Consider the following 25557-nt stretch of genomic DNA (forward strand, 5'->3'; position numbering starts at 1 on the left):
CTCTCTCTCACTCTTTCTTTCTGTCCGTGTCTCTCTCTCTCTCTTTCTCTGCCACAGATGGACCCAATCACACCTATTTCTCTCTCACATGCCCTATGGCTACATAATCAGCGTGAATGTGTGCGTGCATCTGACTTGTTTATTGTCAAATAAAAGACTGAATCGGTCTCTAAATGTGCGTATACATCTAGGGCGGATTTAGGTTATGGCGGAGCACGTGTGGCTACTACGATATGGAAATACTGCATTTTGCATCTATCAGTCGATTTAAGCCAAAGTACAAGTGTGTGCTCAGTGAGATGTGCACACTCCCTATGACAGGCCAACCCTTTTTTATAAAAAAAAAATGAAATGTGTGTGTGCTGGCGTAGGATAACATTTAATTTGATTTGATAGTTGCATGTTTGGTGACAGCTGAACACATGTGAGGTGGCCTGCAGAGCGTCTGTCTGTCTTAGATGGCAGGGGGTCCTGCTAGCCAATGGGACCACCCGCTCTGTAAAGCAGGAAGTGAACCACCGATCTGTCATCTGTCTTCATAAACCCACCAGTCAGGACCCTCCTAATTAGTCACCATGGAAACCGTGGCTAATTCCCTGGTCTGCCATGCCAATCACGTCCCGTCTATGGCAGCAATCAGAAAGGCACATTTATCCACCGCTGGGCCAGATCCGTGTAACAGATGTGCGTGTGTATGTGTTGGTGAGTATCTGCGTGTGTGTGTGAATGCAAGTGGGTGGTTCAAGGAGTGCGTGTGTGAGCCTGTGAAAGGCCTGTGTTTCGTTGAACAATGTTGCCTTTATCTTTTAGAAAAAGCCATATTACGGCTGTCTAGCATGTAAATTCATGATGTTTGTTCAGATAGGAGGCAGATGTGTCAGAGCTGCTGCGAGAGTGTGTGCCACGTTGTGATTGTCAGTGGGAACTGTTTGATTAGCTTGACGAATGCTAGCAATCCCCTCACACCCACAAAGCAATCAAACAACTATTATATGACACACACACAAACACTAATACACACGCCGATACAGACACAGAGATACACCGCAGACACACTTAACTTTTTCTCCCGAGGTCAAACTGTTCCGCCAAACAACACAGAATATAAACCCCTACTGTACACGAATATCCTGCACATTAACATGCACAGTTCACAACAAATCAGACCACTCTGATTTTTAAATCAAATCACATGGAAATATTCAATCAATTAATCAGTGGTGAATTAGAAAGGCAAATACCTCGAAATAACCTTGTAAATATTGAGGAACACACACATGAATAAATTATGGATTGAGGTGGAAAAGGGGCAACCCATGTCCCATCCATTTCTTGCCATCAGCCACCTGTCAATCACTGTAATTACCGTCAATTGGAATGTGCGCGCTAGAAAGCTGGGGGCCGACACACAAGGGCGCACTCACATACACACAAACCTCAAACCAATGACCAAAACACACACACACACACACACACACACGCAGAGTCACTCACGTACAGAGCATACTGGCGCTCACGGATGCCAATCATAACTTCAAGCGCACATCAAAGCCGTGTTCTATTCAGATGTATGCCTTTGATCAACACCATCCACGCCGCATACACGCACTCTCACACAGACAAACACACACATTCAAATATGTGTATATAACCTACACCTCAGCAAGGCATTAAGCTATATAGACTGAAAAAATGAGAAATAATTCAAGACCCGTGTGCTACTTTGGTTTTCTGTGTGTGTGTGTGTCCATCCACAGTAGAGAAAAGACGGGGATTGGCTACAGTCAAGTTACAGCGAGGCTCTATTGTTTCTGTTGAGAATGTAGCACAATGCCATCTGACCGCTGTAGTGACAAAGAAGTATCCGGGGGTCTTACCTGTCTCATGAGAGAGGGTCTTGGTTCTTCCTGTGTTGCCTGAATGATGCATCGCTCCGTACTTGTCTCTCTCTCTGATTAACCCTCTACCCTTATCTCCTCTCCTCCACACTCCGCTCCTCTCCGCTCCCTTTAGAGTTCTTTTTTCTTGATTCTCAATGTTTTGCAGCCTGTTCTCTTCCTCCGTCAAAGTCCTCCCTCTCTGTCGTCTCTCCTTCGCTGCTCTTCTTCTTCACTCTTGTTTTCCTTTCTTCTCCCCTCTCCGTCTGTTTGCAGTGAGCTCTGAGAAGCACAATCCGCTAGCTGAGTGCCGGAGCACCGTGCAGGAGAGAGAGAGAGAGAGGGAGATGGATAGAGCAGGAGCCCGAGAGACACACACACACGCGCACTCAGGCGGTGTGGATCGACACACTTGCACACGTGTGGCTGTTGCACTGCAGAGACGAACGCCACACATCAAAACACAGGGGGGGAAAAAAAGATGAGCGCAATGCCCTGTAACTGCTTTCTCCCTTTTCCAGGAGATTGCAGGTCTTTTTTTTTTTGTCTCCCTCCTGTTTCTCGTCCTCAGTCCTTTTTTTTGCTCAATCCGTCACAGATCAAGGCCAGCTCGGGCATAGGGGAACGGATGGATGAGGAAACACTGAGAGTGAAAAAGAGAGCCTTTCAGCCTGTGGCAGGCAGAGCAGAAGAGAAGGAGAGATGTGGCTGCGGCTCCATCCTCCATCTGGCCACAGCTGAGACTGAGAGCAGACTCAACACACACACACGCGCTCTCTCTCTCTCTCTGTCTCTCTCTCTCTCTCTCTCTCTCTCTCTCTCTCTCTCTCTCTCTCGCTCTCTCTCCCAGCAGCACCGCACCACAGAGATGGAGGGGGAGGAAGGATGACGGCGGGAGCTAACGAATGAGCCAAAGGGAGAGAGAAAGGGGTAGGGGTGAGACAGTGAAAGAGGGAAAGCGTAGTGGTAGAAAGAAGAAGGAGGAGGAGGAGGAGGAGGAGGAGGAGGAGGTGGAAACAAGGGCGGGAGCACGCAATGGAGCCCACGAGCGCTAGAGAGTGAAAGAGTGACAGAATCATGGGAATGTGACAAAGCATGCACATCAAAGGCGAAGGGGAAAGAGAGAGGAGAAAGGATAGAATTTGATAGAGGAGACACAAGGGAATGGGTGGCCAGAGAAGAGGAGGAGATGAGGCAAGGTGGAAGGAGAGGAAAGATGGGGTTGAGGGTAAAAGGAAAAAAAAGACAAGGCGGTGAAGCAGAGACGCTGAGCGGGAGGGAGGGAGGAAGGGCAGAGGACACTGCGGCGATGAAGCCAGTAATATGTCAGATCTCACATGGGCGCACTCACATCCACACAATGTCCCTATATAGAAAAAGGACAATGTCAAACAATACAGGAACAATGCTTTTAACTAAACTCCTGCCACTAGTGCAACCAAACATCAACCTCACATACCACAGAAATGACAAAGGAGAAAACCTTTTTCAATTTCATTTGCCAGATAAATTATAAACAAGAACACTGAGATAACCACAACTATTTCAAATATAAATTATCCAAATAAAGCTAGTACAACATAAAGGTGTGTTTCTCTCTCTGTCCACCCACAGACTCTGTCTAGTCACTAGCTCAGGTGGCAGGTCACCAGGTGAGTGAAGGTCCTCACAGTGCCCAGCAGAGGGCAGACATCTTGTCACATATCAACCAGGAGGCTGAGGTCATCTCTAGCTCATCATCACATTATATATAATATTAACATAATCCTACATATTCAATATGCATCCTGACACATCACTTATCAGATATTATGCATTTGGAAAACTATGCATCACCAAAACTACTCAACATTTGACAAAGATAAAGATTCACCACACATTATGAAACCAACGTGGATAGTGAACGTTGATCCCAGAAGCCACAGTGGAAGAATGATGACACAGAAATAAAAATAGACAGTGATCTAAGAGTGAGACACATGCATTCACACACACTGAGCAGCAAGTACAGAGTTACCGCTCTGAGGAGAAAAGCCATAGCTGACACAAAGCAGGTGTGTGTAATGTGTGTCGTAGTGAAGAGGGAGGAGTGGAGGAGCGCTAAAGGCCAACCCCTGAGCCACTCCAGAGGACCGCTGTCAGCCTCATTTTCTACCTCTTCATGTGACATTCTCAGACGCCATCTATCATCCTCAACAAGTCACAGATGCACCCGCGGCACCCCGGCTCGCACATACGTGGTCAGCATGTGTCATCACATACACACGAATGTATGTGGAGATCAAGAGCGGTGTGCACACACGGGCAGGTACGCTCCCTGGATACACACGCTTGCATACACAGGTGTTGAGACTCGATTTACAGCAGAGTGGGTGCCGGGGGGAGGATGAGGGTGGGGGAGGATGGGGGTGGGGGGGGGTGGGGATTGCAGCTATGACTTCATCATATTAAAGTTGAGAGTGCGGCCCAGGTAGAATCAGCCGGAGCGCAGGAGGAGATGCTGGATTTCTAGATGAGGTTCACGTCGATTTGTCATGATAAAAAACCCATCTGAGACAGAAACAAATTGCTTTCTTGACAACACCTTGTAATACTCCATCATGCACACATACACACATACACTCGCATGAGCCCTTGCCCACATACACGTGTACAAACACACGCATGTGAACGCAAAGTGATACATTTTCTCATGCAGGTTATTTATCAATGCCATTCAGCATCATTATACCTGGCATATCTGTATAACCATATATATAAGGTATACATGTGGGCTGTACAGACGCTCCCATTGAGTCTGATTCACTGAGTACATTAAATCTGCTGTACTTCAGTGTGGAGGGCATAAGGCCGTACAAAAAGGATGTAAAGAAAATCAGAATGTGTTAAAGTATAGGAAGGAACAAGAAAGAGAGCACATGGAAAGGTCATACAGACTAAGGTGAAGCAGGGATTGTGTAACCGTACAAGATGAAGTAAAACCTCTGTGTATTAGGCTCATTGTGCAGATTTACTCAATCTCTTCTACTTTTCTTTATCTCACTATTACACTCTTAGGTTAATATTGGGTTTCTAAAACTGCAACTAGGCCGTCGGATTTGCAAGCTATCAATTTATACACGTGTTATTTTGTTATTTCCTCTATTTTTCTGTGTCTCTTTGCCTTGTGATGCTTTTCTTCCCTCAGTGACACTTTTTGTTCTTTTTCCCTTACCTTTGCCTGTTCCCTCCCAACCTACCTCCTCTTGTTTCTCCTGCTTCTACCTGCTCCCTGAACTGAAACACCGAGGGAGAGCGGGCGAAGGGGAGAGGAAGAGAGAGAGAGAGAGAGCGAAGAGAGGGAGGGGAATAGATGGAGAGGGAAGGTGCGCTATGAGGTGCCCCCATGGGTTGAACATGGTCATTTGTCATGAGGCTGAAAGCTTAAGAAAAGACTAGTTAACCTTTACAGCTGATCCCCGTGAGACACAGGAAAAAACACGACCCAGCAAAACACCTCCAGGAGAGGGGGCTGCGCACACCTACAGTATGCATGGGCACACACACACACACATACACATGTGCGTGGCCCTTGCGGTTGGCCTCAGAATCCAGAATCGATAGTAGTGAAACTGTTTTAAAAGAAGCGAGAGGAGGTTAATATTTTTTTTCACCACTTCCCCTCCCCAACTCTTGCTCTTTTTCCTCAGTGAAAAGTCTTGTTGTCTCCACGGTCCTTTTCCTTCCTCCTTCAACCCCCCCCCATCCTTGTCATCCCCACACCCTGCCAGAGTAATTAATCACCTTGTGCTAATGAGCTATTAACTAATGACAGATTGACATGCCTCTGCCTGTGTGCGCATGTCTGAGTGTGTGTGTCTGCGCAAGTATGTGTGAGTGTCGCCAGAGCCACCCTCAGCACACTAATGTGATTAATAAGGTTAAGCTCTTATTAGGGACGGAGCACAAGGAGTACACGCACATGCACCTGTATGCATAGAAGCTACGCATACATGCACAAAATCACAAAAATCACACATTTCTTTCATCCTCAGGGCAAAGAATGACCTGTGTTGGCTTGCTGTAAGTCTGAGTATAAATAAAACTAGGGCACGGAAAAAAATAACATCAAATGCTTTATACCTTTCACCATACATTCTCATTACCCAGAGGCTGACTCTGCTATACAATAATCACATCTCAGAGAAGAGAAGAGAGTAATGTGCATCCTAAAACTGAGCTGAGAACGTGCTCTCAACAAAAGCCTACAAGCATTTTTTTTTTTGTTGGGTTTTTTTTTGTCTCATTCAGTCGTTTGTCGACATTTTTACACTCATTCAGTTGACGAATCATTCAAGTCAGATCAACAGAGCGTGTTCTTTGCTTGCTGTTCTTGACAAAAAAACATAGTACATTACCCCACCCCACACACACTCTGTCCTCCCCTCACCTTCAAGAGTGGTTTCAGCACCATGGACAGCTACACAAAGGAGCTGCTTTATGAACAAATTGAAAGTGTCCTTAGAACAATGTCCTTGTTTCAGTGCACAGCATGATACTCTCCTTCTTTGTAATAACACTCACATCCTAATGGACTGTGTACCAAACAATTACAGTGTAAGAGAGAGGCACTATATCAAACTGTAACACAAATAGGGAAGTGTTGCTTGAGACAGGTAGTTACAGTAGAAGAAGTCTGTACCTGGAGTCTGTTTAATCAGATGTATTGGACTCTAAAGCCTTTGCTTTCCAATTCCAAGAGAAATGCAGTTACAGCTAGATCATTTGATACTGCTTGTGCTACATAATAGGGAATCCAACCTGGCTGCATGTGTGTGCAAATGTGTAACTGTGAATGTATAAATGCATGTGCCAGTGCAAATACTGTACTGTATGCGCTTCTGTGTGTCTCTGACCTAACAGTGTGTCCCTCTGGAGAAGTTTTGGCGCATACCGAGACTCATTTGCATTCTCTCATTTTTTCTGTGGCTTTAGAAGTGAACAGCTGCTTAATGGTCATAGCTCTTCAGAGACAGGACATTGGGAAGCACAGAGGGGGTTAGCCAAGGTTTCTGCACTGCCAAACACACACAGGCACACACACACACACACACGCTCTGAGGCACACACCAGGTAAAGCCTCGTTCAGCTATGGTTCTGAGAGCAAGATGTGACTATTTAGCAGATGTTTTCCCTCCCAAAATTGACTTTGGAGGCTTGTCACAGTGTTGAATTTAACTACAATGGAAAACAAAGCTTGCCACACATGCATTATAGCAGACAATAAGAGACAGAAATCTTTCGCTCAGTATGTCAAAAACAATACTGATGTTGTTTTAAAGGTCCACTGTGTAAGATTTAGTGGCATCTAGCCGCGAGGTTGCAGATTGCAACCAAATTGATACCCGTCCCCTCCCCTTCCGAGTGTGTAGGAGACCCTACAGTGGCTGCAAAACGCATGAAAGACGCAAAAGGCCCTCTCTAGAGCCAGCGGTGCAACATGGCAGTGTCTGTGAGAGGGGACCTGCTCTCTATGTAGATATGAAAGGCTCATTCTAAACTAATGAAAACACAACAATTTCTATTTTTATGGGATTACACACTGATGAAAACATACTTATGAATATTATATTCCATTTCTGCCAAGTCTGTTCCGTTAGATGCCACTAAATCTTACACACTGGACCTTTAAAACACAGAATATGTATCAGTATACTGCATGTTGAGAGCATGCAGCATATTGGTGTGGCTACATGTTCCAAGCAGCTGATTGTGGGCATAATTCTGTGCGCCACTGATATCATTGAAATCTTTGAATTTGGAGAGGAAAGATGGATGGTTGGATAGAAGGAGCAGTGGAGTGTGTGTGTAAAATCTGATTTAAAAAGCAAAAGAGGGGATTGAGCCTGGATTTTTCGAGTGCAGGGAGGTTGAGTGCTTTCTCTTAATTTTTGTGCAGCTCACAAATTCAAATAGGCTTTTTAAACACTGCACCGCACGCACGTCCGAGCACAGCTACATCTAATGGCCTTCATCGCCACGCTCATCTGACTGTTTGACTTTAGCGAACAGTGCAGACACACACGCAGAAGGGTTGTGTTTCATGAGATGCCAAAAGAAGGGATTTGGTGAAATAAAAGAGAGCGGGAGAAGGTTATCGCCTCGCAGTGTGAAGAGCAGAGCGCCGTCCTGGTTCCACAGTGTTCTCCTCAGCAGGGAACCTCATGTCTTGACCTTTATATCTCTGAGATTACTCGAATGTCCTTTATGACAAAGTACATTGTCAGTGCAGCACACCCAGACATGCACATACAATACTAGTGATTGACAGGTATATTGATCTCACACTTCACATCTGTTTGGTTACCAGACTATAAAAAAGATAAAAATACCATTTGATCAAACATTAAAAAATTATTTAAAAAAATCCCCAAAACAATGAATTCAATGTGGCTACTTTGACTTAACTAAGTTAAAAACAGTAACATTTTGAGGATGGATTAAGAACAAGCTGTCAAACTACCAAAATAATTGTGCCTTTTTCTCTGAATAATACATGGAACACCATCCAACTTAAATTATAAATCACATTTTTTCAGGTGTATGCATCTGCCATAAGTCAAGAAACAATCTGGTTTAACAGATCTCAGTAAATCACTGTGGCACTTTTTATTAAGGGATTTATGGCTGCTGATTCAAGATCAAGTAACATACTTGAATGAATCACAGCAGCGCGGTGCCAAAACAAACTCCAAATCAAATCAACTGTGAGCACAAGGATAGCCTCATCATAGCCAATTCAATTTATCTCTGTAGTTACATCTCTGTAGAAATTTTGAAAATCACAAAATTCTGCTGGATGTTGCCTTTTGTTGCCAGCTTGCCACAAACTATGCTGCCATCATCAGTAGCTTTGATGACCACCCAGTCAGGTAACTGATTGTCCAAACATCTTGCTATGAAGGAAGGCAGGTGTGGTTGTGATTCGGAGGGATCAAGAACAGTCCAAAAAATTTCCAAAACTAGAATTTTCTAGATATAGGTCTTCTCCTTTTCCATATCTCAGCTAAAACTTGATACCTGCGGCTGCTTTTCTTACTCTAAGTTGATCCTGTCAGGCAGCATTTCCTATCAGGCAGAGTATAAATCTTGCCTCTTTTCACTGTGATTGGCAAGCAGGTGGAGCTGTCACAACAGGGGAGTAGCTGCTGAGTGCTTTAAACTCCTGACAGTCATACATCATTCAGTTGACACAATGCATTGTTTGTACAGCTATAATTATTAATACAAAACATTGGCTTTAACAAGAGGTTTGGTGATAAATTGCACCCTTCTGATTTTCTCCAGGTGGAGTGTAAAACTTTCCATTTGGGCTCCCTGTCGCACTTTTTTTCAGATGCTAAACATGCATGCACAAAATAACAATAAACAATGGACACAGTCAGACAGGGCCAATAGAGACATACATGAATGGAAATTTCCCTAATAGAAAGTAAAGAATAAAAACCACAAATACAAATGATAACAGCAAAATCTCAGACACTCACATATCTGGATGATGATGAGGAACTGTGAGGTTTGGAGGAGCAAGATAGGACAAGCGGGGGGACAGGACAGCTCTAACATAGAGACAAATGACCTCCCAACAACAGAGAAATGGTGGGCCTGAGGAGAACCGGGTAAATAAAGGCCTGGATACATCGAATAGAGAGGGCATGAGACGCCGAGGGAGAAGGGGAGAGCTAGATCAAACACAAGGATTGATGGGCTTGTAATTTTCTCTTTTCTGCCTGCTAAAGATGATGAATCCCTCTATAGGGAATTTAATCAGACTCCGACAAAGAGCATGCACACAAGCACTGCTGCAACAAACCTATCATGGGTAAGTAAACAGAACAGCGCAAACAAATACAAAGCTTGTGTTGATTCCTGTGTGACATAAAAGCACACAGAAACACAGAAACTCTTGAATTCAGAGCTCAAGGAAAAGTTTAAGTGTCCATCAATAAACAAACATTACCTTCCATTATTTCACTTCATTTCTGAGGACAAAACCTAAAATTAAGACGCACATATACAAAGTAATCAGCTCCTTTAAGAAAGCATGAATGTATTTCCAGGGAAACAAGGGATTGATTTCCAGCTATAATATGTGTGTGTGTGTGTGTGTGTTTGTGTGTGTCCTATGCTGGCTCTTAACTGGGCATGGATACTGCCTCTTTACCAGACTGAATAGATTACAATGCCTATGCCACACAGATCAATACACACAAGCTATGGCCAAATTAATTGCTTGTGACAATGCAAGGAAGACCACAAAACTTGTGAGAGGAGGAATCAGCCTCGTAGGGGAGCGCTGTTAGACGTGGAGTGTGTTAGCTCATTGTCTGGGTGAATTGTGCTTGCTTAAAATAGTTATTGTTAGTCAATAAGCAATTTCTGTGTGAGAGGCTTAGAACGTAAAGTGTATTAATTCATTTACATTAGGCGTCCTTGAGTATCATTTAAAAAAAAAAGAAAAGAAAAAGATACTCAGAATCGAAGAATACAATGTGCATGAAAATAGAGAGCAAGAGATGGAGAAGAGAGAGGGGAAGGAAAAAGGGAAAAACAACTGAGTTTGGGGGTTTCTGTCAATATGATGGATAGATCGAGAGAATAGGGGCTCCCAGAAGGAGAAGTGTAAAAATAGGATAGCACCTCTCCCTTGACACCTCTCCTGTCCGCCCATTTATCCAATCACGAACCTCCTCTCCCTCTCGTTCCCTCCTCCCGCTCTCCTTTCACCTCTGACTCCCGTGCGCTCTCCCGTTCTCGGTGCTGTTGTCCTGGCGCTACTGTTTTCTAGACATCATCTCACAGCATCCTTCCTCCCTCCTCTGTGTCCATTTTACTCATCCCCTTACACCTACACTGAACACAGACAAAAGACAAAACCTCTCCATCCCACCGGGCTTCCTCTTCATCACTCTCAACTGAAGAGGCTTTAAAATTTTTACTGCGCTGATCCCAGATGACACACTTATACAGTACACTTTGACTTTTTTTTATGAAAAACCTATATTTACACCCAGGGATGACTTACTGAGCTTGCATGTCCTTTTATCTCGGCTGCCTCGCCCTGCTTCACATTCATGCTGCTGCACAGATTCAACACATTCAAACTAGTGGTCTATGAGGGATACTAATGGAAGCCGTTCAGAGCACCACTTATTGTCCTGTGTGTCTCAAATGCTCAACAAGCCAAACAGCATTGAGACCACTACTGCGGGAATAGAATCAGCCCTCTACCATTTCGCCCAAGTTTTCCCGAAGTCTCACTCCCATTCTTCTTCTGTCCTCTCTGATATCTATCACTTTATCACTCATTAACCACAACCCCCCCTCGCCATTCCTCCATTCCTTTTCCTCTCTCTGGAGAGGAAAAACAAACAGCTGTCAGGGTCAGGCTTGCAGATGAATTCCAAATGACTTTGAAGGGCAGAGGGGCCGACCAACTTTCTCTAGAGGAGAGGCCGGTTGCACACGCGCGCACGTGCATGAAGAAAAGCACACAAAAAGTATCACGTATATGGCCCACTCGCCGACCCACACATAACACACGCAGAGTGCAGCTACTCTTTGAATCAATACTGCATCTTAAGTCAGCCTACTGTCAAGGTGAAGGCGGTATGTGTGTGCTGAGTGTATCTGTGGGTGGTTGCACACACATCAAGCATGCTGGGAAGCGAGTGCGTATGTACAGAAGTGGCTAAAGTTCACTCCCATGTGATGACACCGATGCCGTAAAGCTCATTAAAGAGAAATGCATTGCGCAAAGGTCTGCAGCCACCTCACTTCCTCTCCTCTTCACTCTGATTTATTTCACATAAAATCAAGTCCTCCTCTAAACTTTGCGACACAAGGAGTCAATTTCACCTTGGCCCGGCTCGCCACCCATGGCTCAATTTGCAGCTCTCGCTGGGTCAAGATGAGTCAATGAATCATTTTTCATCTTATCAATCATATCTGCGCGATATCTCTCCATCTTGTCTGTTGTCTGAGTCCGCTCTCTATCACTGTCTCTTGCCATTAATCCATCACGAATAAGAGAGAGCTTTACATTATTCAGCGGAGCTAAGCAAAACTTTAATCAGGACGTCTACATCACTCTTAATTCCCTCTCCAGGTTTCTCTCTCTGACTGAGTCGATACCAACTTCTAATCTAATTAATCAACAAAAGTTTACATTTATAAACTAGTTTCTCCTGATTGGCTTCTTGGCATAGACCCTCCAAATCTGTGGAGCTCTATATATCGGAGGGATGAGCACCATTCTTTCAAAGGATATTCTCTCATTTGGTGTGTTGATGATATTTAGGGAGAATGCTATCAAACATGTCGTATAAAATCTCCCGCAGGTGTTCACTTGTTTCCATTTTCATACTTCTCAAACCATTCAGTGACCCTTTGTGTCCTGTGTGAAAGAATCTGCATTTATCATGCTTCTCTGTTCATTTATTCAGGGTTTTCCTTTAATTTGCCACCCATCTGTGCATATTACAAGAGCTCCTTGGAATTTTATTTCCTTAAATTTATGCATTTATTTTTTTTTATGCAATGTATTCTTAGTGCATGTGTGTCTGTTTGTTCTTATGTCTGTCTGTGGCTGTAGATAAGATTCATGATGCTTGACTGGATTCAGTGTTAAGAGGAGAAAAAAAAAAATTTTTGAATCATTTTCAAGCCGCACATGAAACTTGTACTTATGTCTCACAGAGACGGTTTCAACAGTGGCTGACGAAATTTAATTCAAGACTTTTTAGCGCTTCAGTATATGTCGGTGTGTATGTGCCCGTTCATGTGTGTGTTAGTCCTTCCAAGTCTTTGAGTTTTGGCAGTGAGATCAGAGGAAATGTGCGTTGTTGTGTTTGTGCGTGCATAACGGTGTGTGTGTGTATGTGACAGAGAGAGAGAGAGAGAGAGAGAGAGAGAGAGTAGGCATGAAAGTGAGATTCTGCTCTGAGACGTTTGATGTCGAAGAACAGCGTCTGCTGTCTGTCTGCCAACTGCCAACCCTCTATCACCATCCCAACACATGGCCTCTGCAAAGTGTGTGCATGTGTGTGTGTTTGTGCATGCGTGTGCGTATGTATGAGTAAGTGGCCTGATTAGGCAGGGAGTTGGCTATGTGACACTGCTACAGAGCTAGTTAGACTCATAACGTGTACCTCGCTGTGTCACAGTGTAAATGTGTGGGCCTGAGAACGCAAAATAGGATTTTGTTTTTAATCACATGACAGAGGCAGGGCGAGAGACAAGGTGAGTGTGACTGTGTGTGAGTGTGTGTGTGTGTCTGTGTGTGCGTGTGTGTGCGTGGGCATATTGGAAAGGGTGAGTAATCTCTCATTTTTCATACCTCTCATCCCACACCACCAATCTTTGGATGGGTCCTTAACATACAGAGTCAAGCACACTTGGGTCTAATTGTTAACTGATGCATGTGCGGTTCTGTGTGCATACATGTGAACCTTAGTTAGTGTGTGTGTGTGTGTGTGTGTATATATATAGGTTGTGTGCAACACTGTGTGTGTCGCGCAATATTTCAAAGCCTATTCCAGCATGGCCAATGTTAAACACACACGCTACTCCTGTTTTCATCTATAACTCAAACTTGTCTAAGTAAGATAAATAAGAACAGAATACACATAAGAAAAAACATAGAGAAAATGAACTAAAAAAACAAATGAAAGATGCTGTCTTCTATATTTGGCCTTAGAAGGCCTTGGGGTGCTTTCATGATCAATTTTAGTTACGTGGCAAAAACTGAAAAGATCCAGCAAACGTGTGAAGAACTGAAAGACGGCAGAACAAAAGAATGAAAGAGAGAGTGGAGAAGAAAGGGAGAAATCAGATCTGTTCAAAAAGTCAAACACTTGTCTTTGACACACTTGCAGACATGCATGCCTACACAAACTTAGGCAGAAACAAACAAAACAAAAACAGTGATTGAGGTAGTAGCATGAGCACACAGGCTGAAAGATCAGGTGAATCTACAGAGCAAATAAAACAATGATTTTTTTGCACACTTCTTGACATTTTCATTCTGATAGGACCAGATATATCTTTTCTGCCTCCTCACAGCTCACAAGAATGCATACAAACACATGCAGACACACACTGTGAGAATAAATAGTTGGAGACCGAGGGGGAGGGAGTTATATTGGAGGGAAAAACAGAATAGAATATGGTAAGAAAGCAAACAGTGGCCAGGCAGTGGAAACATCCTGTGGCAGCAGTGCTGCCACTGAAGTGATCTCAGCACTGCAGGACCGCAACACAGATGAAGAAATTTGCAACACTGTTCACCCCCAAAAGGCTTGAAAGACGGAAAAAGAACAAGGTAAAAGGAGACGGGGCCTAGAATCAAAAGTAAGCAAAATCAATATGTAGACTCACGACAAGGACTTAGACTGAAAACTAGATTACACTGAATAGACATGCCGTGGAATTTCACTGTTTTTAGAAAAAATGTCCCAGTGTTTTTTTTTGCCCTCTGTATTATACTTTGCAATGTCATGTTTCATCTGTCTTTGGATAGAAATAGGAAGGCAATAGCTGTCTACCAATCTACGATTGGTCAATTTATTTTTAATAGGTTCAGCGGGCTGGGTTGCATTAATTACGCCCAGAGGTGGCAGGAGCATACTAATATTGATCTGGATGGATGGTTCTGATTTATACCACTGCTGAGGTGTGCAGTGAAAGGTTACTTGATGACTGTGGCAGAAGGACAGAAAGTGCATGATTAGGCCACTTCAGCGTCTAACGACTAAAGTATTATGAGGAATTCTTTAAGACCGTAGCCACTGTTGTAGTTACAGTTTTACTGTCATTTTTGATTAATTTTAGTGTTTATTTACATTCATAGCAGCATGTTTTAGAGGCGCATGAGGATACGAAGGCTTTTCCCAACTTCACAGTAAGTGGTGCTTTGAATGACAAGGTTTTAATATTCATTAAAACATTTAATTATAATTACTATCACTTCAGAATAATGACTAAACCCTATTTCAGTCAAACCCTGTTGACCTGCAGTGATATTAGATGCACAGCCCTGAATCTGGCATTGGAGTGACGATTTGTGTTATAAAGTTAACTTTGGTTTTAAGTTTAAGAAAAGTATTATGTCCCATATCCTGATGACAGTCCTAGAAATGTAATATTGAGTTTCCCACCTAATACGTCTGTATATTCTTAGCATAAAGCTACATAAAGCCTACCTTAACTATTCAATCCAATCTAGTGTACTGTTTATAAGAAATGTGTGATAGCTGAATAGGTTTGTGTTAAGAAAATAAATTATATAAACTCACATCTTCCCTTCGAAGGCTTTTTATATCATTTTGTATAATGCAGTGTTTTGTATGATGTCTTTGGAAAGAGGGATGTCAGAGTTGAAGTGTTGTGGCAGGAAGGTTTGAACAGGATTTGGACAGCCTCTATTTATCCCCAGTGAGAGTTTTCAACCAACAGCAGCATTTAAGTGGTGTGGTAATCCTGCAAAATGTCGCTGAAATTGATACAAGGCCACCAATTGTTTTAATCCAAAGCAGCTCTGGTTGCTATGCTTGCTGATGCGTGCTTTTGTGGGTGGATAACTTCCTCGAAACTGGATACATGTTACTATTTTTGTGATCATGTTGCTCCGCAGCGATTCTGTGCATAAAGGTAAAGGTTACAGTGTCACAATGGTTGATTTCTGTCTGGTTGTGTTTCCTGTAAACAAAGGATTAGAAATGAAATCAGACTTTATATAGTTGATACAAATCTATTAGTTACAGGGCCAACTGATCTCAGTTAGCAAATGATGTCAGGGATCAGCTGGGGACTTACTGTATGCATTGTTATTGATTATAGTGACTTGCTGCTGTCTGCCCTAAAATAGATAGTTATGACTTTGCAAAGGGACCACTGGGGACAAATGCTGGGGTAGTCTAGGCTGACCCATTGATTAGGTATAAAGGTGACCGGGGTGTACTATTGATTGTAACTGGTGGGACAGGTACGTCATTGCCTAAAGCGGACCAAGCTTTTGGTGTTACAAGAGAGAGGAGTGAAGACTAAAACACTTCTCATCCGCCTGTTTGCAAAGTCATGTAAGGAAAATGGCAAAACCAAACAACTGATGAAGATCCAAAACATCATCTTCCTCTGTTTTCTGGGCTTGAGCTCCACCGCCTGTACAACTGATACTTGGCTTCGCCATGGAAAGGATTCAGAAAGGAAGATTTGGAACCAGCTGAGATGCCAGCCTGTCTCCACGCTCGGTTATGGAGATGGAAGATAAAGTCAGATACTTGTCTGATGATTAGCCAGCTTTGAGTATTAAGTGACAAAACAAAAGGACTTGCACAATCAGAGGTTAGAGACTCTGATATAGATTTACTCATCTATTGTCTTTCCTTGCATTTGACTCCCCGAAAAACAAAGCCAACCTATTAAAGCAAGTATTGAGTGGAAAAGAAACTGTCTTAACAGAAATATTGACATTGCTGCTGTCGTTTTTTTTTTTTTTTTTCTGCTGGTTTTAATCAGTGTCAGTTTCTTCGCTTGCTATCCATGCAGTGAGCGCAGTGAGCAGCGGGGTTAGGTTCATGAATGTACATTGAAATGTCATAAATACATGACACGAGTTGATCTACAGTATATCTCATTCACACAGCAAACACCAGCCTCTGACAAACCAGGAGGTTTGTTATGTTGATTCAAGTGGGAAATTGGAAATGAGGAAATTATAGATAGTCATTACATAATTCTCTTTCTCTGAGATATACTGCTAACTCCACAGATTTTACACATCAAGATTATTACTACTATTGTTTGGAGTTAGATACGCTTGTAAAAGTGGAACTTTTAATGTTTTCTGTAGCTCTGGAAAAAGCTTTCCAAAGTCTGAGAAATTAACCCTGATGATGTCTTAGTTATCTTTTTTTTTTAACAGAAAGCCTACATGAAAAACTGTGGGCATAAGCGTAGACAAGCACGGGAAGATCTAATGGAGGATGATAATGAGTTGCATTATGAGAAGTGTAGGATCCAGAGTTTTTGAAGCTTCACCCATTCAGAAGAGAAATGTTTAGATGTGGAGGAGTTGAGAAAGGTTCAGCTTTATGCAAATGTACTCTGACAAACAGGGGCAACAACCCGCAGACAACCAACCACGCTTGTTTTGTTTCTTTCAGAAAATGGAACAGCAGCTGTTGTTGTATGTATAACTATGAAGTACTTCAGACAACATGGAGGAAGACGAAATGAACTACTTCATTGTTCACAATTTTAGTGGCAATAGGAGAGAATAATTGTCCAATCAAAGCTGAGAATGTAAATGATGTGCTTAACACTAAACACGGCTGCAAGCTTCAGGCTCGTGAGAGGTAAGAGAGAGTCTGCTACTTTGAGTCTAAATGTGTGAACAGGGCATTATTCACTCAAGTACCCCTTTAATCTCAACCTAACAATGACATAAGTGTGTTCACGTATACTATATGAGTTGGCTGTGTCTTTTAGTAAAAAATTGTTATGAGATAGTATCTATGTAACAGGTAATCTCGTTCTTCCTGTCTGTTTCACACACAAACAAACACTGGCCAGCGCAGCAGAGACTTTCAAGGTAATGCCATGCCATGCCTCGCCATGCTGTGCCGGTGCCCCGCGGCGCTGCGCTCCATTCGATGAGACAGCATGAAGCACAAATCAATATGGATTAAAACGCTCTAAGGAGCTATCTAGTGACTCCTCCTCACTGCGTACAGAAGGGAAAAACGTGTGCAGCTACTATACTGGATTGCAGATTTTCCACCTTTAAATTATAGTGGAAAAGTGGAGTGTGGGAGATAATCTAGCTCTGGACTAAGGGCCATCACGACACTGAAAAAAAACCCCACCTCTACCACGCCCGCCCCTTGCCACCTGTGGGGCATATCCATCAAACTGTTTAGAGCGCTGCCTAGTAGGGGGGCTGGAATCAGCACCTCATTCCACCTGCCACACCTAGACTGAGAGAGTCACACATGAACACATATACTCATACACATGCAGTGACAGGCCTGGCAGTAGGCCTCAACGCCCATGGCAGTGGTGGCTCCCCACAGTGCTCCACAGGACACCAGAGATTATCCTAACGCTTGCAGACAGTCACAGAATGTTAATCCTCAGCCTTCTCTTCTACTGTACGGTTAAAGCTGGATCGCCTCCTCAGCTCCCCTCTTTCTTTATCCATCACTGTCCATCCTCTCCTGCAATCCCTTAAAATCTTCCCCACATTCCGTGCTCTGTCCTCTTTCTATCATCTGATTTTAACTCCATCCTCTCCTCCCCCCAAATCTCTTGATCCCTGGTTTCTACTCGAAAGCGACAAGGCCTCATGCTCACTCCCTCTTATCCTTTCTCTCCGCTCCCGGCCCAGCCCTTGCTATCAGCCCTGCATTGATCTTCTCATCCCCAAGAAAACAAAACACCAATCAGCCTGTCATAATCACTCTGCTGGAGGAGGAAGCGCTGAATGCCAAGCACAGCTGCTACATGTTGATGTACAGACAGTGGAGAACAGGGCTGACGCTCTTTGGATGAGCATGTGCTGGATGTGTTCTATTTTTAAAATATGTTTTAAAAAAGACACTATGAAGGTTTATTAACCACACAGTTGATCCCATTCTGTTAATGATGATACTGATTCTCATTTCTTTTTTATTTGTATGCTGGAACAATAAAGTGACAGCTGCTGGAACTGGTCCTTCTAAAAATTTGAAAAAAAACAACCTCTGAATGATATCTGGTGTCCCACAGCTTTCTCCTCTATTCACTCTGATTTGCTGTCATGAAAATTGCCCTCTACTGCTCACCACAGCTCGTGGTTTTTTTTTTTTTTTTTTTTTACTACATGTCCCGCAGGATTTTTCTTTGGGACACTATGGCTCCTAACTTCCAAACAATAAATGCAGTTTGTGATCTGTCAGCAGTCTCCAGACTGTTTTCCCTGTCATATGGTGCTTTTGTTGACATGCAAAACACATGGATTGCAAACTTTATGTCTTCACATAGCTCAGCATCTTTCCACCACAAGAGATCCGGCAGACCCACTTAAACTCCAGCTGAAATGCTTCCCCTGATGCATTTACACAATACACTAACCACTTGAACCTAAATGTTCCCAGTTTCCTCCCTAAATGTCCCATTACATAGCTTCACATTTAGATAAAGCACTCTTTTCTGCACTTTGACACCAGCTCACTTATAATCTGTGGCTGCACTTCATAACATTACATTACATTACATTAAATATTCAAATCCAACATGCCAATATTTAAAGTCCATGTAAAGGAAAATTAGAGATTTCTTTTCAAACACATTATGCATGTTAGAAAATAATTGCTGAAAACATGTGAAAAGACTGTGAGCTATGTAGTACCGAATTGTGGAGTTAGAGTGTTAAACTGTTTTTCACTATTTCTGTGTTCAAGATTTTTTGGGTGGGCCTGAAATGGTGGGTCCATGACGTACAGGATTCACTTCGGATAATCTGCTGTTACTGGTGAATGGGGCCATTTTCGGTCAACATCAGCTCAAGGAGTTATTTTAAACCCAGCTTAAGTGTCCGTTGACGGGTGGAGCCACCGGCGGCTTCAGCTTCAGCACTGGCTGTCCAGCTGGGAGGACGGGGAGAGACAATGGGTGTGGCACCGACAGCAGCAGACACTGGCCGTCGCTTTGGCTTCAGCACCAGCTGTTTGGCTGAGAGGTCCACAGCCAGAAGGAGAGAATTTGTTGGAAAGCACTCCACCAGAAAGTAGATGTGAGAGGCAATTGCTCCAAGGGTGACGGCCACAGCGAGTAACGTTAAGTACACCAAACTCCGTTGAAAAAACGACAATTTATCATAATGATGATTGGTGATGGATCGCTTGTTAACTAGTCATTTAAGTTACATTTTTACTACATTTAACTTTATTTTTAAAACATCATCCATGTTGCTTGCCTTACACCTACAAACAAGGCCTATTTTAAATTGTGTATTTTCATATGGGAGTTTGGCATGACTGTTGTTAACTCAGAGGCTGTTATTGGGCCGTGCTTTCAGAGCCTTCAGCAGACACGCAATTTTCAAAACCTAATTTTATATACTTGGCGACTTTTTTTAATTTTAATTTGGCTGGGTGGTTCATTACACATTTTTCTGTGGTGTGACAAACTCAGAACATATTTTTATTATTGCTTTACACAGACTTTAAGGCTCCTCAATGACATAAATCGGAAAAATTTTGGACTGGAAAACACAAGTTAGTAATGATGGACCCACTAAAGAATCTGCAGGGATCAAAAGGCTGAAATATACAGAATAATTTATATGAATTTATCTAACTGACTGGCATTAAAAGGCTTAGCACTTATTGGCTTTTACACACTATTAAACACTTGATTTAAGCCTGGTACTATAAAAGGAAGAAGCCAAAGAGCGTTATAAAACTCAGACCCTCTTCTTCAGACAATATTTCTAAAGATCAATAAGGCCATCTATTATAACTCAAGGTGCCCTCCATCATCTGTACATAATGATATCTGAGCAATGTCAGATATTAAGGTATTTATTTACTGTGGTCTTTATTGTAAAAAAAAAAAATACTCACACACATTGCTGTTTTATTCGCAAGATATTTTTTTTTGGCATTTTTGGAAGAGAGAGAGGGTTATGACATGCAAAACAGTTCCCCAGCTGGAACCGAAGCGCAGATGTTGCAGTTATGTGGTGTGCACCATAACCATTTAGCTGTCAGGACACCACTTATTTTATTTCTAATTGTAAACATGTCTAAAAGCATTTCAGCCAACGGTGGTATTAATCACCTGAAATGCACATTTTTTTGTGATGTTTGGATCTCCTCTCAGAACAAAATAACTATGTGATCAAGAATACAGTACAAGTCAAAAGTTTGGACACACTTTCTCAATCAAGAGAATGGGAACATGTGTCCAAGTTTTTGATTGGAACTGTTCATTTAAGATGCTGTATTCTTTTGTCTTCTCTTTAGTGCTATGATGTGTTTCAAGATTTTTTTTTTCTGTTGATTGCTGTGAATATTTTTAGGCACTTTAGATATTTAGATTCTTATTCATAATGCAACACCATCGGGGGGAAGGGGGGATTACATACAGCCAGAGTCATAAAGAACTATCTTTAGCAACAAGAGGAACAAGGAGTCCTACAACAGATGGTTTGGCCCCCACAGAATCCTGATCTCAACATCATGGAGTCAGTCTGGGATTACATGAAGAGACTGAAATGACTGAGACAGCCTGAATCTACAGAAGAACCGTGGTGTGTTCTCCAAGATGCTTGGACCAACTTACTTGCCAAGTACCTTGAAAAACTGTGTGCAAATGTACTAATGAGAACTGGTGCTGTTTGAAAGTCAAAGCATGGTCCCACCAAATATTGATTTCATTTATATGTCTTCTGCTTACTGGACTTTGTTTGAAGAAGTTAATTGATAAATAAAAATGATAAGCATAATTTTTGAAAGCATCCTCACTTTGCTGTTAGTTCCTAAAACATTTGCACAGTACTGTATATTTGAATTTATTAAACAGAAACATGACTTATTTAATTGTACATGCTGGAGCTAACTCCTCACAAGAACTAAGTATTCCTTATTTCACTTTTGGAATAAAGATTAGAAATAAATTTAGAAAGCCTGTCGTGTCAGCCAAGGGACCTCTTGATGGAATGTTGAGCGTTGCTGAAAATTTAAAATATACCCAAATGAAATACTGCTTTAATAATTGCAAAAGTGGTGGAAGGAGAATGAGGGTTTTTTGATTTGTACAGCTGTCAGACTTTGGCTATTGATAGTAGTCTTAGTATCAGTGAGGAACTGTCAGTTCACATCATTAGACAGTTTCCAAACAGGACTTTATGTGTGTCACATCTTCAGCACAATTATTTTTTTATCATCAGGATATAGGAAAGGTCAGAATATTACGCATCTGCATTTATTGTACATATGCTGTATGGTACATTAAATGTATTTCAAGACTTTCATTTCCAAGGAAGTCGTGAATATTTACTCACCAAAAACCAAGGAGACTGTACACAGCAAATAGTATATTTCTGATGTGTTTCCACAGACAAGAAAGTAATAAAACAAGGCATAGAGGGAAATTAACATCAGTAAATATCAGCTGTCATAACTTTGCCTCATAAAATTTAACCAGGAGAGCAAAGCCTGTGAATTTATATTAACAGCAATTTCACTCATAAGTGTTAAGTGTCACCATTCTCTCATTATTCATATGCAGTACATGTGTAGGTCAGAACTAATTAAGTAGTGTTTGAGCTGCATACTTTTCTTTATAACTTTTAACCACAGCAGCTTTATCTACAGTTGTATGAGTTCACCAACTGTAAGTGTGTGTCAGTAATACATGAATTCAACCTCTTTCTATCAATTCAAAAGTGCTTCAAGAAGATTAACCTTTACATTATCCCAAGTAGAGAACTTCCATGTGCTCCTTTATCTCCTCAGCTCTTTGTTGCCATGTGCATGAATATCTTACTACTTTTCTATTTACTGCAAGGTTATGACCTTAAGTATTATGTGTAAGATGTACATGATGTATACAAAATACGCAAACCTTACAACACAACAAAAAAAAAAGAGAAAACTGCCTTCTAACACACGCACTGGCTTATTTTCATTTTGTCTTATCCGCCACATAGTCTCACTCACTCCTACCACTCTGATCTTACTAATGAAAACAGATGAAAACTCCACAGCCCAATAACACAAACATTAACACTAATTCACACTCATAGAGACAAACAATCTCAGAGACACGAGTAAATACGACTGACTTTCCAATAGCGGGGGAGGGAGTCAAAAAAATGCACCCTCTGGGAAATTTTCTCTGATCAAGTGCAAAGAGATTAACCAGTTGGACGTGTGCTAATGAACAGGAGATCATAATGAAAGGAGCTCGTAAATGTAGATGAGGCATGTGAAAAAGAGCAATGGCCTCGTCTTGTATCAGATGAAACACAAGAGTAATGTACAGAAACCAATTATTTGACTTTCTTTTTTTTCTCCCCACATAACACCAACACCCTGACAACTTTTCACAAATGCAATGTTCTGATTGCATTGTGGAGATGTGAATATTACGACAATATGTGCAATCATACTTTCAAAAAGAGCAAGCCTTTGAACCGACTCCGGGATAATGTTGCACTCTCTCAGCTGAGTTATTACAGTGTGTGCAAAAGCCTCTTTCATACAGATATCAACTAATAGACAAAAACAGTAAATCACAGAAGACAAACACAGAAGAGGGCACAAAATCACATCAAACACAATCACATACAAACAGATAGGCCTAAAGTGGGCCAACTATTCTAAGAGAGGCCACAGTCAGATGTGACTTACTGATCACATAGTCTCCAAATGGATCCTCATCCTCCTCATCATCTAGGTAAGCTGGAGGAAAAGGAATTGAGGAAAGAAAGGAAAAGCAGGGGAAAAGAAACAAAAAAAAACATTATAACAAATCAAGAAGGATGAGTTGGAGAATTAAAACAAACCAAAACTGAAAGTGGACAATAAAAGCATAGAAACACTCAGAAACAAAGGGACATCTTTTACAAAGTGGACGCAAGGTATGGTTGAAAGAAAACAAACAAAAACAAAGTGAATGCGGCCTTCTGCCCTCTCCTCATCCACCTTTTCCCACCTGCCTCCACTCTATATGATACCTCCAGCCTTCATTAGGAAGCAAAAGCGCTGACCATTAAAATACAAAGTAGTTTCAGCAACATGCAGAGGAAAATATGATCACTCATAATTGGCTGGAGAATTCTCAATTTGCTCTCAGCGCTCCTTCGCCCTCTTTCTCTCTTACTCTCTCTCTCTTTCTCTGGCAGGTCTGAAGATGGCATGAGAGGCCATTACGGCTCACTAAATTCCCTATTAGGGCGGCAGCATAGTTGTCAGCAAGTTACAAGTCTGACGCCAATGATAATTCAACACTCCTGTGACTCTATTTTACCTGATAATAACACTGTTAGTATGGGTGGTTCTTTACTGCAGATACAACCATGGTACCGGAGTTGCTCACACCACCAAATACACACAATAACACATTTTTCTAATGCCCCTATTGTCAGCTTAATGTGAAAATTCTTTTGAAATCCCTCCCCCATCTCTTCTTTTCCTTTTATTCATTGTTTATGTCTTCCTCCTGTTCTTCTTTTCTCTCCATCACTCCAGGCTCCCTCCCTTTAATGTGAGTTAGCATCCATCTACTATGATCAATATCCCAGGGCTTTTATTAAACACTGGTCTTATGCATCTGTGTGTGTGCGTGTGCACCTGCCTGCCTGTGTGTGTGTGTGTGTGCATGTGTGTGTATTATCAGCCTTCACTTCAATAACAACTCCAGTCCAACAATGTCTTTATTGAGTCAGGAATACACAAACAGGGTTGTGAATGTTTCTTTTCTTATTCATCACAGTGTGTCTGTGCAAGTATGAGCATGTATGAGCGCTGTGGTCAGTATGTTGAATAGAACAATCTCTATTGATCCTGACTGCAAAGCATTTTTCATATTCTGGGCTTATCCCAAGGAAAGACACGCATAGATATACCCAACATGTGTGTGTGTGTGTGTGTGTGTCCATCACTACTTTTCTCATTGCAGCACGCATAGCTCTCGCTGCATGGACAAAAAGTCCTTGAACCAGTGGGTGAAGTATGGAGGCGTACACGCACGCACACACACACACACACACACGACCATGTGTGTGTGTTTGTGAAAGCCGGCTGTCAGTGCTGCTCTCACACACCATTCATCACAAGCTACTAATTCTGTTAGACCATTGTTCGCACCCCACGTTGCTCTCTGAAAACTCAATCAGACTCTAATGCCCCCAACCTTCCTACTGTAACACACATGCACCTACACAGACTCTCACTTTCAGTTTCTCTCACACACATACACACACACACACACTCCCAGAGACCCTGAGGGGACAGAAATGGTCTTGGGGGACCCCATCAGTCCAACTCTATAAGTGTTGCCTGAATTTGATAGACAGGAGCTGCATGGACCAAGTTACTGGTGTTGAGAGTGGCTGTGGTGGAAATTCAACTGAGGCTCAGGGAGAACTCAAGTGAAAGAAAAGGGTCTTACAATCACTGTGTGACATATAATTATAATCTGTATTCCAAAGTATAGAGCACTTTTTATTCAAAATCAAAATGATCATAATTAAACATTATCTTAATCTACCTTGATTACAAGACAATCCTTTCACAGCTCCTCTTCTAAATACTCTCTAAAGTAACAACACATCAGCTGACTTGAATGTGGTTGATTTGATTTGATTTATGGTGGGATTCATGTGGTACACTGAAAAAGAATAAAGAGGACAGTGCACTCTGCCTCCTGTGCTAGTAGATTTGATTAGTTAATCAGGAATCACTTTGCCTAACTCTTTTTTTCTTATAAAGCATAATTATAGTTCCAGCTAAAAATAAAAACAAAAAAAAAAAACTTTTGACTGCAGCTGTTTTAAAATTCAGTTTGAAAGTTTAACATTCTGCAAACAAATTAATAGTGGAAGGGAAATAGGAGTGCCATAAAAAATAATAAATATGTAAGAGAATAAGAA

At 42.0% G+C, this 25557-nt stretch overlaps 1 protein-coding gene across 7 annotated transcripts in view; it reads right to left on the reverse strand.

Annotated features, from left to right (window-relative positions):
* Positions 1 to 25557, reverse strand: part of tenm2a (teneurin transmembrane protein 2a) — a 207608-nt gene that overhangs the window by 104537 nt on the left and 77514 nt on the right. For 3 of the 7 annotated variants that reach the window (XM_067598778.1, XM_067598777.1, XM_067598776.1), the window contains one exon: positions 23315 to 23365. The exons of 3 other annotated variants lie outside the window; for them this stretch is intronic. In XM_067598778.1, coding sequence (XP_067454879.1) covers positions 23315 to 23365 — 51 coding nt within the window. Of the gene's footprint in view, positions 1 to 1877; positions 2508 to 23314; positions 23366 to 25557 lie in introns of those variants that run through there. One more of the 7 variants, XM_067598782.1, reaches the window with a different exon arrangement.

The sequence above is a fragment of the Thunnus thynnus genome, chromosome 9 (genome assembly GCF_963924715.1).
Source record: "Thunnus thynnus chromosome 9, fThuThy2.1, whole genome shotgun sequence".
NCBI lineage: Eukaryota > Metazoa > Chordata > Actinopteri > Scombriformes > Scombridae > Thunnus > Thunnus thynnus.